At 43.8% G+C, this 15341-nt stretch overlaps 1 protein-coding gene across 1 annotated transcript in view; it reads right to left on the reverse strand.

Annotated features, from left to right (window-relative positions):
* dchs2 (dachsous cadherin-related 2) overlaps positions 1-15341 on the reverse strand; it is a 176474-nt gene that overhangs the window by 34978 nt on the left and 126155 nt on the right. Inside the window, exons 9-12 of the mRNA XM_078541170.1 lie at positions 7911-8045; positions 7318-7527; positions 4188-5048; positions 1470-1583 (exon numbers count right to left, since the gene is read on the reverse strand). Of these exons, the coding sequence (XP_078397296.1) occupies positions 1470-1583; positions 4188-5048; positions 7318-7527; positions 7911-8045 (1320 nt within the window). The remainder of the gene's footprint in view (positions 1-1469; positions 1584-4187; positions 5049-7317; positions 7528-7910; positions 8046-15341) is intronic.

Here is a 15341-nt window from a genome sequence, read left to right on the forward strand (position 1 = left end):
CTTTTACAAGTGTAGTCACTGTTGTAATGTTGGGAAGTACGGCAGGGAATTTGCACAAAATAAGGCCTCACAAACTGCAGTGAGATAGCTAACCAGATAAATTGTTTTAGTAATGTTGATTGAAGAATAAATATTGGCCAGGACCTGAGGAGAACACCCCGGCTCTTCTTCAAATGTGTCACAGAATCTTTCACATCCACCTGAGGAGGCCAACAGGGCTTTGCTTTAATGTCTCATTTGAAAGATGGCACCTCGGACAGCAAACACTCCCTCATTACTACATTTAATTGTCAGCCTAGATTGCGAGCTCAAGTCTCTTGAATAGAGCTTGAACCCATGACCCATCTGACTCAAAGGTGAGAGTGACTAGCATCTCTATCATTCAAAGTTCAGTACTGTTGAAGGATACTAACATGAAATGTGATAACCTGTCCCTTCTCTTTACAATGCTGATTGAGCTGCAGTGTATTTCCATTCTTTTCTGTTTATTTTTAAAATTTACAGTAGACACTGTTTCCTTTTTATTTGAAGCTATTCAACAATAATTGCCCAAGAACCCGACTCTGAAATGAATGGAGTAATGTCAACCTAGCCCCTAGCTGGAGTGCTTGTTTTGCACCCTGCCCAATATTAATCTCCATTCACTTCAATGAAGAGTAAAATCAGATGGGGTATAAAACCAGCTATGGGCCTGAATTTTACCTTTGGCGGGTGTGTGCGATTGGCAGGCCCAGGAGCAGTCGGGAAATGGGCCCCTGACTGTGATTTCACACTGGCTGGCTAATTAACGGCCTGCCAGTGTGAAACGCACGCTGAAAAGCTCAGCACTACAGCGGCGGGGGGGCGGGAAGAGGGCGGGCAATGACGTTTCCGTGGGCACAGGTGAGCGCTGCGAGAAAGCTCCCTGAAGGCAGACAGCTACCTCAGGGAGCAGCAGACCTGAAAATCATCAAATAAAGTTTTAAAAAGCTGCAAAAAATGTCCATGCATCACAATCAGCCACTGAAAATAAAGCTGATAAAAATGCTGTCCACAGATTTTTATTTTCATTTCATAACGGAAATTTCACCCCGCCCTTGGACAGGGTTTGATGAAAAATGTAAAGGCTGCCTGGCCGATTTGCCCGTCCACCAACCATAAGGTTGGACAGGCCATGAAAAACCGGAGACAATTGCGCCGTTAATGGGCTTAATTGCCCTCTTAATTGTCAGCAGGCGCACTTCCGACTTTTGTGTGAGCACGCAATGACATCGGGGCGCTTGTCCGACGTCTTCTCACACAATTTTATGCCCAATCGGGTTGGGCGCACGCCTGCCTGCCGTGGGGTATAAAATTCAGCCCACGCATCTGATCCAGTCAATTTCCCAATGGACGGGTTAGGTTAAAATTGCCACTCTTATGTCAGTTTAAGTCTGGAATGTGCATACGTATTGCAAAATTGCAGGGTAAACATAAGTAATTTCTCTCACCAGTATTTGAATCTATGTGAAATGCTCTGTTTTCATTCCCACTAAAGATGCTGTATATGACTAGCTCTCCATTCGTGCTGTAGTTTTGAGCCACGACACTCAATACCATTGTGCCTGTACAATGAAAGAATAATTACTGCTGTAATAATGATGGATTACTGGAATTGGTTGGCCAGCATAGAACTTCTACAACTTATAATTATGCCAAATCTTGTTAAAACAGCGTCTGCAAATGCAACCAAGATTATCCCCTCCCCAACCTGTCAAACGGCTCATGTCAGCTTTCTTAGGCGTACACATGTACCAGTGCCAGATTTTCACACAATGTTACACAGAACCCACAATTACAAAATAAGATACCAGCACTCTAAAAATGTTGCAGCCAATCTTGCAGAGTTGCTTTCTAGAGGAAATGTTGCACTTGATAATACCTGTATCGTGAAATAAGCAGTGTTTGTCAGCATACAGGGAATCTGGTATTTAGCAAAAATGTTAGTGGAAATTCTTATATTATGATAGTCACGATATTGTGATAAAGCTCCCATTTGTAACAAAAAATAAAGTGGGTATTAATAACATGGCTCCAATATGAATTAAGAATAGATAACACATTTCTAAAGTTAGTAGAATTATGTGTAATTATTATGATACAGCCGATGGTAAAGGCTGAGTTGCTCAAATCCCAGAGGGAAACCTGAAATAACTATCAAAACCCATTTTTTGCAATTTGTATGCTTCGAGATGCAGGCTTTGAATTCAGTAGTAATAAGGCTCCGATTCGCAAGAGTTTTTTTGCATATAACTAAATTAAACATTTATTAAAACAAGAAAAATTACAAGCACATACGTATGTCTACAAAATTTAAAGAGACACCTGGCACAGCATACCCTGGACAGTCGCATTCAAAATGAGTTTCTTTCAGCCCTGGGTCCTTACAGACAGACTTGAGGTTTACAGGCTAGAGGCTTCTCACAATTTGATCTTAAAATGCCTCTGCCTTACACACAATCTCCTTTCTCCTTTATACATATCTTTCTCTTTGAATGTAAATTTTCCATTGTATTACTAGGCTTTTAATTTTACCTCTTCTAACAATAACATTCTTTGACTCCATCAATTTTATTATTAAGCTGAAAAAATAAACACATTGCTTGGCGTCTTCAAGCTATGTGCAAGATTTCACCCATTGTTTTGAATGCTTTATTTAAAAATGCAAATTGCCCCCTTGACACTTATGTTTCTAAACTTCCCCATGTTTATCTAATTACCATTTCAAACCTACTTCTTTCTATACACCAAAGCCTCTAGACCAGTTGGCTTTAATCCAATTAAGACACACACACATAAACACACATAGACACAGACACCACTAAACTCTATTTCAAAAAAATAATTTCCAATAACATTAGTCTCTTCATGACAGTGATTACTACTTACATATGTTCATACAGTAATAATATGCTCGATCTTAAACCTCTAAAATGGGTGGGTTCGATGAACTATTAACACCAAAAACCCAATCCCAACCCCCCACTAAGATAAAAGCAAAATACTGTGGATGCTGGAAATCTGAAACAAAAACAGAAAATGCTGGAAAAGTTCTGAAGAAGGGTCTTACAGACTCAAAATGTTAACTTTTGTTTCTCTTTCCACAGATGCTGCTAGACCTGATGGGGTCTTCCAGTATTTTCTGTTTTTGTTTCCAATCCACCACTTCTGGGTTTAATGGAGGTGGAACAAAGGGCAAGCAGCCAACCTCTCCCAGCAGATGTGGTGGCCAGTTAAATATTCTGATGGGCCTGGAAGCTTCTGCTTTAATTTGCTTTGTATGTTTAACTCTGGTCAGCTTGGTTTCCAAGGGCTGGTGAAATCCAGCAGCTGAAGAAAGGCAAGCACAACACTGAAGAGAAGATAAGTGCTTCCCCTAAAGCTCCCCTCTGCTTAAAATTCCTCATACCCACGGTCAGGGATTGGAACCCCTATCCCCAATGCTCCCACTAGAAGCAGGAGGGGACTTAGCAGTGGCTGCAGCTTGCTTCCTGCCCATCTGGAAACCAAATTTCCTAACAGGCTGACTTCTGGACAGGGATCCTGTCGAAGAAAAACTACACATGTCAAAACTCCAGAGCATGCAGAGAAACCCAGACTTCTGACTTTTCCAATAGAAACTCTGCCTGCCGTACCTACGCTGCCCAAACTGATAAGATCCGGACCAACACATTCTCAAGCATATGAAATAGGTGTAACTGTGAGTATAAAAATTTTTCTTCATTATCAACGTCTTTCAAGCACTGCATGTGGCCTTTATTATTCACGAAGGTGATGTATATTGGTCTGGTGATACCAAATAATATTTTGCCAATGGACAACCATCTTTGCTGGTACGTATCTCAGTAAATATCATTATTGCTGGCACAAATGAGAAAAGACAGTTTGTGATATATCTTGTGTAGCCAGGTGCCACAACCTTAGCTCTTCCGAAAGTGGTTTATGACCCCTTCAAGGAAGTCTTTGGAAGTCTTAAAGCTCCCGTTCCTGGTGTGTGGGTAGGGTTAATATTGTCCCCTAAAGCCACTGAATAAAGAACCATACAGGAAACAGAGAGGCTGGTGTGACTGCAGACAATTTGAAAATTTAAACCTGTGAGCAGGGATTATACAACTACAAGATGGACTATCCTTACTGAAGTAATGGAGACAACATGATGGGCTACTCACCTGATTTGATGTTTTCAGGAATTGGGATCTCATATACATTACGACTGAACCAAATTCCTCTTTTTTCTACTTGCTGGTGTATGAGCACAAGCCCAGAGGTCAACCTAGCTGGATTACCCTGATCCATTGCAACAACAGACAGATGATCTGTATGTAAGTGATTCTGGGATAATGGTGTTTTAAGGTAAATTTCACCTGTGGTGTTATTCACTGCAAATACTGAATCAGGCTGCAAAATCTGGAAAGTAACAATGCCATATTGTCCCAAATCCTTGTCAACAGCTTTCACAGTGGCGATAATATGGCTGATCTGAGTGTCCATAGTAACATGTGCAATCACTGGGTTTTGCATAAAAATAGGAAAATTGTCATTTACATCTTCAATATGTATCATTACATTAACTGTGGTACTTCTTGGACTTTGAATACTGTTGTCACTTGCCACTGCTCTGAAGACATATTGTGATTTTGTCTCTCTATCCAATTCATTTGTTGTTACAATGATGCCAGTGTTACCATTGATAGTAAATGCTCCAAAAGTATCATCAATTAGAGAGTATGTAATTTCTCCATTGGAGCCGTCGTCTTTGTCAGTAGCAATTAGCTGAAGTATACCTGATCCAATAGGAACATCTTCATTCACAAACGTATGATAATAATTTCTTTCAAACACTGGGCTATTATCATTTTCATCCAAGATAATAATCCAAAGCTCTGCACTAGATGTTCTTTGTGGGCTGCCAAGGTCATGAGCCTCTATAGTAAGGGAAAGATTATTAAATTCTTCTTTGTCCAAACATCTAGTTGTAGCAAGCGTTCCAGAAATAGAATCAATTTTGAACGTATCAGTAAAATTACCACCTGCACAAAGAGGGCAGAGACCAATAAATCAGTTAACTATAAGTCAGTTTGTCTAAGGCTAGTTGAAGGCAAACCTTCAGAATCCATGGAGTCCATTTTAATTACCAAAAATCTGTATTTTGTTTTATTTATTCTTTCATGGGACGTGGGCATTGCTGGCTAGGCCAGCGTTTATTGCCCTCAAGCAGGTAGTGCTGAGCCACCTTCTTGAACTGCTGCAGTCCATGTGGTATAGGAACACACAGAGTGCTGTTAGGAAGGCAGTTCCACGAATTTGACCCAGCGACAGTGAAGGAATGGTGGTATAGTTCCAAGTCAGGATGGTGTGTGGCTTGGAGGGAACTTGCATCTGCTGCCCTTACACTTCTAGATGGTAGGGGTTGTGGGTTTGAAAGGTGCTGTTGAAGGAAAGGCTGGCCCCATTTTGAAATGGATCTACCACCAGATCCCCAAATGCTTGTTTGATTCAGGCACTAAGGGCCTTTTAATATGCAAATCTGACTGCCATTTTAGGTTGCAATTGGTCGGAGAATCTCCAGTTCACTTTCCAATCGGTTTCATGGGCCATAGAGCCAAAGAAACTCTGAAAAGGTAAGCGTGAAATTATTTTTGAGAATCTCAGAGGAGCACCCCAGGCTCAACTCTCAGCCTTACCTCCCCCTCCCCCATAAACTACTTGCAGTGTTCCAGTTAGCCAACATTTCTGTGAGCCAAGGACTGTGGGATACCCATTTAGCATCCACAAATCACTGTCCTGATTGAAATGAGGCCCTAGCCTCAAAATTGCAGGGGCCTGTTTGCACAGGCATGGGCAACCACCAGAATGTCAAAATGGACCCCCACAATGCCATGTCATATTAGTCAGTACACAGAAATAAATGCACGTGTTAATGAAGGCCAGGAGCATGAACTTATTAGGCATTTTCTATTTGACAAATTTAGAAGAGATTTTTTGAAGTAGTGGCTGACTGGATAAAGGGAATACAGTAAATGAGATGTGTAGGGATAATGGCAGATCTTTACAAACTACAGATGAATAGAAAAGGGGACCTTAAAAGATTTCAGGAGCATACAAACATATTAACGGACTAGGTAGATAAGTGTCAAATGCAATTTGATGTGGAAGTGTCTGAGGAAACTCATTTTGTAAAAACAAGGGATAGGAGTATATAAACACTGAAAAAATGTTGATGTATATGGATGAACAGAGTCCTAAACATTCAGTTACATAATTTTCTGAATGTGTAATTGCAGGTAAATAAAGCAACAAAAAAGTCGAACAGCATTATGGGGTTTATAAAAAGGATGTGGTGTACAAGAGTAAAGAAGGAATGAATCAACTTTTACACAGCAATAGCCACAGTTAAGGTACTACATGCAGTTTTGTGAACTTCATTTTAGAAAGCATAGTAAGGAATAGAGTAGTAAGAATGTGTAGACTCATCTGGATAATGGCATGAGTGGGAAACCTAGTTATTACAAGAGATGAGATTCCAGGGCCGGGATTTTCTGGCCCCATTGCGGTGGGTCCCGCTGTGGCAAGCCAGCTACAAGTCCATTGCCTTTGGCAGGACCAGAAAATCCCGCACTAGGGCTTTTTACACCAAAGCAATAAAGGAAATTCAATTGGTGTTTTGAAATTATGACGGATTTTAATAGGGAGATAAGAGAAAGGCTATGTCTTCTGGTTGGGAATCAGTGACAAGGGAATATCAATTTAAAATTAAGAGAGTGAGTGGCAGTATCTCTACTCAGAATTGGATTGTTGACTGTTTTGCCACAGGGAGTAGTTGAGGCAGAGACTATCACATCTTTCAAGGAAAAGTGGACAATTATTTGAAGCAGCGCATGATGCAGGCTGCAGAGACAAAACACAACAGTTGGATCAGTTTAAGATTGCTCTATTACAGAGCCAACATAGGCACAATTCTCTGCTGTTAACTTCTACGATTCTTTGATCCCCACAAATAGAAAAAAAAAACTAATGAGTAATACAATACCAATAACTATGTCGAGGTGAATATCTAGGTTGGTTCTCGTGAGTTGGAAACACTGTAACTTTGGTGGAAAAGCCACAGACATATTGGAAGAACAGCATGAAAAATATTTTCAATATTTTCTGGGGATTCCGAGGTTCCTCTGTCAAAATTATGGTGGACAATACCCGCTGAAAATGCACACTATATGTTTTTGTCTGTTCTCCAATTAACTAATCAGTGCATGATTCACTTATACATTTGTAATATATAAAATAGAAGTCTTAGCTTACCAATAATTTTATATCTAACAAGACCATTGTCCCCTGCATCCATGTCCAAAGCCATGGCTGTATGAATAATCCCTGGTTCCATATTCTCTGAAATATGCAGCTCATGTAAAGGAGGCATGAATTCAGGCTGGTGGTCATTTTCATCCAGTACAGTCATCATGATTGTAGTTGTGTCAGATAATGAAGGGGTTCCACTGTCTCGGACCAAAACTATCATGTAACATGCATAGCATAGTTATTCTAGAAACTGCAACAGCCATCTTAATATTGATGCTTCTTTAGCTGATTAAAAAAATACTCATAGATATACAGTACTAGAAATAATTTATATTCTAATACCACTAATATTATGATGCACCATTTCAAATAGGTTAAATACATTGAACCAATTTTGGTGTGCCTTTAAATTAGTTAATTTCTGTTCTGTGAAAAATTCTGAACAACTTTCTGTTCTGCTTTTAAGTTCACCTTTTTAACTAATTATTATTTAAGCAGAGAATAATTCTACATTTATTCTATAATTGACACAAAAGAGAAAATGGTTTATTTTGTAAATACAACCAATTAAATAGCAGAACTGTAGTGCTTCTTACCTTTAATGCCAAAATATTCTTGCATTTCTCTATCCAATACTTGTGTTGTAGTGATGATGCCAGTTTTGGGGTTTATTTTGAATGCATCATATCCAGCTCCTGGTAAAATCTCATAAATGAGTGCAGAATTCAGATCTGGAAGTAACAAAAAAAGTGGCCCTTAAAATGAATATTAACAATGTATGGATTTTTAAACTTAAATGTTACAAATCAATCGCAATAAAAGTTAATTGACTTAAAGTTCCCCTTACAACACCAGGGCAACCATCTTCAATATAGATTGCTTGAGCAAAGTGCAGCTGTCTGTATGTGTGTACATTTCTGCCTCACTACTGCCTTACCCCACTTTCTAGATAGCATTCCTAATATGCAGCATTAACATGAAGAGGAAATTTTTAACCTCCAAAAACGAGTTTGTTTGGGTTGGGTGGGTGTAAACATTTTTAAAAGCTCAAATCTGAACCCAATCTGCCCACTTCCAGTTTTAATGGAGGTAGGCAACAGATCTCTCAAGAGGTGAGTTGGTTATATAAATATTTTAATGAGTCTGTATGCTTCAAATTTGTCTCCATTTTAAATTTGATTCTGGTCGTATGGGTTTCCCAAACATTAAAAATCAAACACCTAAAGGGAGGCGAGGACAGCTATGTGGAAGGGCTAAGTGTCTTTCCAACATTGCTTGTAGGTCAGAAGGAGCAGGAATTCTTTCTTCCAGCACCCCAAGCTAATCTGCCTCCCTTCCTGTGATCATGCCTCCCCCATGATCACCAAACCCATCAATCTTCACCAAACACGCCATCTCTATCCCCTATCTGTCTCTGACACCCCACAATCACCCCCATTCCTACAACTGCTCTGTTCAACAATTCCCCCACTCACCCATCGTCTTTGGAATCCTCTACCTCAGAGGGTTGCGTATGTTCTATTGTTGTGAAAGGGTTGAAAACGTTAGTTAAATGTCTTAAGTAAGAAATAACATATGGATTAGAAGGCAGACTCATCAGATGCATTCGAGACACGACAAACAAGCTACTAGAATGAAGAGCAAGGCCAGGGAGTGGTTGCTGAAAGCGGAATATGGCCGGGCTGCACAATCAGTAAGATGTGGAAGGTCATGCACATGTGAGAACAAGGTCTAGTAAATGTAACAACAGAAGGGCTGGAGACATCTACTGAGCACGTGATTATAAGTTGATAAGAATAAGAATTGTGTAGCCACAAGGCTACGTGACTAAATTTGTATATAAGGAATGACTTTTGTATGCGCTAACAGGGTACTGTCTTAGACGGCCTAAGGAAGACTCTCCCTGTTTATGTTTGAATAAATGATCAAAGCCTGTTCCTGTGTCTCCTGGTGTTTAATATAGTCAAGGCTGAGATTGATAGATTTTTGAATTCTCAGGGAATCAAGGGATTTGGGGAGTGGGCAGGATAGTCAAATTGAAGTAGAAAATCAACCGTGAATAAACGGCAGAGCAGGCTCGAGGGGGCAAATGGTATACTTCTGTTCCCATTTCTTATGTTCGTAGGTTCTTATAATTAGCCAAGGCTGTCAATCAAGCTGGCTTCCATAGCAACTAGGAGCAAGAGTAGGTAATCGGCCCTTCGAGCCTGCTCCGCTATTCAATATGATCATGACTGACCCTCTATCTCAACACCATATTCCTGCTTTCTCTCTATACCGTTTGATGCCACGAACATCCAAAAATCTATCAATTTCTTTCTTGAATATACTCAGTGACCCAACCTCCACAGCCTTCTGTGATAGAGAATTCCACAGGGTGACCACCCTCTGAGTGAAGAAATTTTTCCTCATCTCAGTTCAAAATGGCCTGCCCTGTATCCTGAGACTGTGGCTCCCCAACTAGGGGAAATATCCTCCCTGCATCCAGTCTGTCCAGCCCTGTTAAAATTTTATACATTTCAATCAGATCTCCTCTCATTCTTCTAAACTCTAGTGAATACAGGCCCAGTCGAACCAATCTCTCCTCATACGACAGTCCTGCCATCCCCAGCCTAGTGAACCTTCGCTGCAATCCCTCTATGGCAAGTACATCCCTTCTTAGGTAGGGAGACCAAAACTGCACACAATACTCCAGGTGTGGTCTCACCAAGGCCCTGTATAACTGCAATAAGACATCCCTACTTCTGAACTCAAACCCTCTTGCAATGAAGTACCATTTGCCTTCCTAATTGCTTGCTGCACCTGCCTGTTTACTTTCATTCACTGGTGTACAAGGACACCCAGATCCCTTTGTACATCCACATTTCCCAATATATCACTATTTAAATAATACTCTGCCTTTCTGTTTTTCACAACGAAGCATATAACTTCACATTTATCCACGTTATTCTGCATCTGTCATGTGTTTGCCCACACTCACAACTTGTCTAAATCACCCTGAAGCCTCCTTGCATCCTCCTCATAACCCCGACCAGTTTTGTGTCATCAGCAAACTTGGAAATATTGCATTTGGTTCCCTCATCCAAGTCATTTATATATATCGTGAATAGCTGAGGCCAAGCACTGATCCCTGCGGTGCACCATTAGTCACCATCTGCCACCCGGAAAAAGAGCCATTTATTCCCACTCTCTGTTTCCGGTCTGTCAACCAATTCTCAATCCACGCCAGTATATTACCCCCAATCCCATGTGCTTTAATTTTGCCCACTAGCCTCTTATGTGGGATCTTATCAAGAGCCTTCCTGAAATCCAAATACACCACATCCACCTGTTCTCCCTTATCTATTCTACTAGTTACATCCGCAAAAATCTCCAGTAGATTAGTTAAGCATGATTTCACTTTCATAAACCAATGCTGACTTTGTCTAATCCCATTAATACTTTCCCAGTGTTCTGTTCCAACGTCTTTTATAATAGACTCTAGCAGTTACCCCATTTCTAGCTGGGATCCTATCTTTCTTGACCAAAATTCCTTGCCATGCTTAGAAATCCCACTCCAATTACTTGAGTTGTTAGAGCAAAGGTATGGATTTCTGGAGAAGGGACCCGCCTAGAAGCAGAGGTATACCAAGTGTCTTGTAATTAACTGCAGAACAATCATATAATGTTCTCAACAAGTTTGTCATTTGAGCAGGAAGCAGCTGAGGAGAGGAGGCAATCGTGGGGTTGGAGTGAGAGAAGTTGGGAGATCCTGGGCTGAGTATTTGGAGATCATAGCAGCGGGGATGGAGATGGAGGTCGGAGATCAAGGGGTCTGATCACTGGATCTGTAAATAGCTAAATTTGGGGAGGAGGGGAAACATTCCTGCTCTTCCTGGCTCATAAGCTGTTTTGTAAATACACTTACCTGAAGGATCCAGCTCATCTTTCCACCTGACTCCCAAGCCCCTGGAAACCTGGCCTTCATGGGTTTAAAAATAAAACTCCAGTTAAAATGAAGATGCCTAGCCTCCTTAAAGGATTTCAGTGACCAATCCGCCTCCTGAGGATGAACTCGTTGCCCAATTCCGTTAAAGCCGATGTGGGCAGGTTGGAAGTGGGATGGGGTGGGTTTGAGATTTTTTTAACTTTTTATCTCCAGCTGCAGAATCCCGATTTACAAAATAAACAGCTGCCTCCTGCCTGTTTTGGGCAGGAATGCATGCATTCAAAGACCTGCCTAAAATTTAATTCAGGCAGGCAAATAGGTGCACACAACTCCAATCAAATTTTTCACTGTACGTTGCCTGTGTTTCAAACGAATGGGCAGCCAGCTGTTGTAAGAATTCCCCACCCTGTAATTAGCTGAATACTCATGTTGAATGTTATTTTATTCATACCTACTCCTGACCTGGTACCCTGGAACCTTTTTCGTTGTTGATGGGTAAAGGCTCTCTCAATATTCTTCTGAATTCTGTTTGTTCTTTTGCTCCTTCTAGGAAAACACAATGCTGAAATGCCTAGTGCTAATCACCCTCAAGAAACAAGCTAGTCATTGATTACTGTCTGAGATTTTCCGTTCCCGTTTGCAGCAGGCGTCATGGTGGGCGGGAGTGGAAAATATTGCAAGGCGGCCAAAAATTGGTTTTACGCAAAACCAGTTCACAATTGTGTGCTGCAGCCTTCAATGGTGGGCCACATGTCCGACTGTGGCACGTTGGATATGTCATTTCAATAAATTTGCATCTCATTATAAGGACTCCTTCAAGGTTCATTTCCCTATATTACATCGCGTACCATTCGTGGTAATCTGTGCCAGGCTTTGCAGGCAGCACCACATCACTTTCCGTGGGGGGGTTTCAGAGGCAAGTCTCTACCTACCAAACCAGAGATAAAGCAGATGTAACTTTTAATTGGCTGCAGGGTTAGGGCTGTACTGAGGAAGGGTGGGAACTGGCCTCAGGCAGGGGGAGGGTAGGACTAGGGCTGTATTGGGGGAGTAAGGAAACGGGTCTCAGGCATGGGAAGGGGCTGCAAGGCAAGGGCTGAACTGGGGAGTATGAGTGGGTAAGGTTGCACTCAAAAGACACATGACTGGGGGGAGGGTGCAGGGTGTTAGCATACTCAGTGGCTGGATGGGGATAGGGTATGTTACAGAGGGCGGAATTGTCCCAGAGTTGCACTAAGTGCGGCAGCTGGCAGGGAAAACGACATCTTACCCGCTGGCAGCAATGGCAGCTTCTCACGACATAGCGTCCCAAACCCGCCGCATTAATTATGCATTCCCAGGAGACACACCATTTCTAAGGCAGGCAGGCTCTCATTTGCCTGCCATGCCATCATTGTGCTGCACCATATTTAAAGTGTAGCCGCACGCACACCTCTCAATGCTTCTAGCCCAGGACTGCTAAAAATGGCCTCAAAAGGCAAAAAGACTGCAGCCCCCAGGTTTAATGATGCATCCCTCGAGAACCGTTTGGACGCCGTAGAGACTCGCTGTGATGTCCTCTAGCCCCGCTCTGGCCACAGAATGGGCAGCAACCTCACTAACCCGGCTTGGGAGGTAGTAGCAGTAGTGGTTAGCACAAACGCCCTGAAAAAGAGGACAGCCAGCCAGTACTACAAGAGGATGAACAATTTCCTCCATTTCGCCAGGGAATTCACTCTTCTCATCACTCGTAACTCACACATTCACAAACCCATCTCACATCCACAGGGCGCTCACTCACTGCTAGTTTAAGGGACATCACCATTCATTCTCTCACACACACCTTCATTGTCTTCATCCCGTCCAAGGGACCACCCAATCACACATGTCAGGCATACTTATCATCTGGCCTGGCAGGCATCCTGCTTACATTCTCTCCATCTCTATTCATGTAGGACAAGCTGGCACACAAGAGGGAGAGGTTGCAGACTGGTGGGGGAATGCCTGAAATCAAGTCCCTCGCGAACTTTGAAAACAGAGCCATCCAGCTGGCCGGAGAGAATCTGGACCGTTCCTGTGCTGACAGTGAGGTCGGCGGTGTTCTCCCAAGTGAGGATCCAGCAGTGCAACATCCATCAGATAACCATGCCATGAGTGATGTGTCCTGTTTCACAGGCCACTGCCATGCACTAATGATCTCTCTGTACTTTCACACGCAGACCTGGGAAACAGCCGATGGAGTCCACAACCCAGGGCCACCAATCAAGCCCCAAAGAAACCTCTGAAGAGGAATCTAAAGGCACCCTACTTGAGTTCCCGTCACAGCGCTCACCCGCATCCTCCACCAGCACAGAGACACAAACCTCAGTGGGACCTAGCTTTACAGTAGCCTCGGGATCACAATTTGGTGAGCACATCACTCTGTTTGATCCACGGCAGGCTGTGGCAGGGACTTTCCAGGTTCCTGGCACTTGGACGACTGCAGGAGGCCAGATATTTGCTGAGTCTGAGTCAGATAACGAGTCTCTGGACTCGGTCATTTCTCAGTTGCTGGAGCTGCAAAGGCAAACTAAGGAACATCAGGAAGGGATGTCCGCTACACTTCTCAGATTGCAATGCACGATGGAGGAGTCCGTCCGCCTTCAAGCTGAGGTGATCGCGCCGGCATTGCAACGCACCGAGGTCAACACTGGTAGGGTGGCAGCCGCCATAGAGACCTTAGTTCAGGACGTCACTCCTGCACTGCTGCATGGGCTGAACTCCATTGCTGACGCCCTAGTTGACCTCCAACAGTATGTATGCGAGAGGGGTGCGGGGCAGCTTGATCCCACTCCAGCTTCCCCTTCTCCTCAAGGAGTCAGCCAGAGGTCCTTGGGTACCTATAGTGAGGAGGATCAGCAGGTGCACAGCCCGGGGCCTTCCACCCAGGTGACTCCGGGAGTGTCCAGCCCATCCGAATTCCCTCTTCCTGTGACCCCAGGTACTCCAGCTCCACAGCTCGAGGAGGGTGCCACTGCCACACAGCAGGACCTGGAAAGCAGGCCGGGACCCTCCAGGTCTCAGCCGTCCTGAGGGCGCCCGTCAAGGTCATCACAGGCAGTAGCAGTCAGCAGGCTTCCTCCACTTCTGCTATGGATGGTCGGGAAGCACAAAGGCAGGGTTGGGAAGGTTAAGACGTAACTCTTTTGAGTCAACCAAATAAACTAAATTAACAAGATCAGGGACAAAATGAAAGGCAGCCCCTTAAAGGGAAACTGCAAAAACAAAAGACAAAATTCAAAGGAAACTTGCAAACATTAAATCAAAATGTGATCAAAAGGGTCTATAAAGCACCCCAGTCCCCGCAGTGGCCACCGAACACGGACGGCCTCAATGATACCGATAGGCACCGCATGCTCCCTCTCCAGGGACACCAGGCCGACAACGTAGCCGCGGAAGAGGGGCAGACAGTCGGGTGGGACAACCCCCTCAATGGCCTGCTGCCTGGACCTGTTAATGGCCAACTTGGACAGGCCCAGGAGCAGGTACACAAGGATGTCCTCCTCCCTCCCGGCCCCCTTTGCACCGGGTGCCCGTGGACCAGGAGCGTAGGGCTGAAGTGCAAACAAAACAACAGTAAAAGGTTTTTCAAGAAACTAAAAAGGGGGTGCAGCCTACAACACCCTATATAAGCATGGTCCACGGACTCCACAAGACCACAAAAAGGGCAGGTATCCTGGGAGTCCGTGAACCTACACATCCTTCAATTGTAGGGGACTGCTGCGTGCAACACCCTCCACCCTAGGTCCCCGATGGAAAGTGGGAGGACACCACTGTAGAGGGCCTCCCAACGGGGACCTCCGCCGCTGGACGGCAACAAGGCACGCCAGGGCGTGTCCGGGCGGCGGGCGAGGGCAAGAAAGTGAAAGGTGTGCAGCAGCAGTCCATACAGAAAGCTCCTCCACGCCGTGCCAAATGACACGGAGGGCATGTCCCCGAGGCGGCTCATATTGCGGGGCACCGACACCCGAGGGTGGGTTCGGGGCTTGGGGACAATGTGGAATTCCGTCCGAACAGGGGAACGTTCAGGCGGAAGACCACCGTGCACCTGGGCCACCTGAAGACCTAAAATTACGTCGGG

This window comes from Cetorhinus maximus, chromosome 1 (assembly GCF_964194155.1).
Source record: "Cetorhinus maximus chromosome 1, sCetMax3.hap1.1, whole genome shotgun sequence".
NCBI classification, from domain to species: domain Eukaryota; kingdom Metazoa; phylum Chordata; class Chondrichthyes; order Lamniformes; family Cetorhinidae; genus Cetorhinus; species Cetorhinus maximus.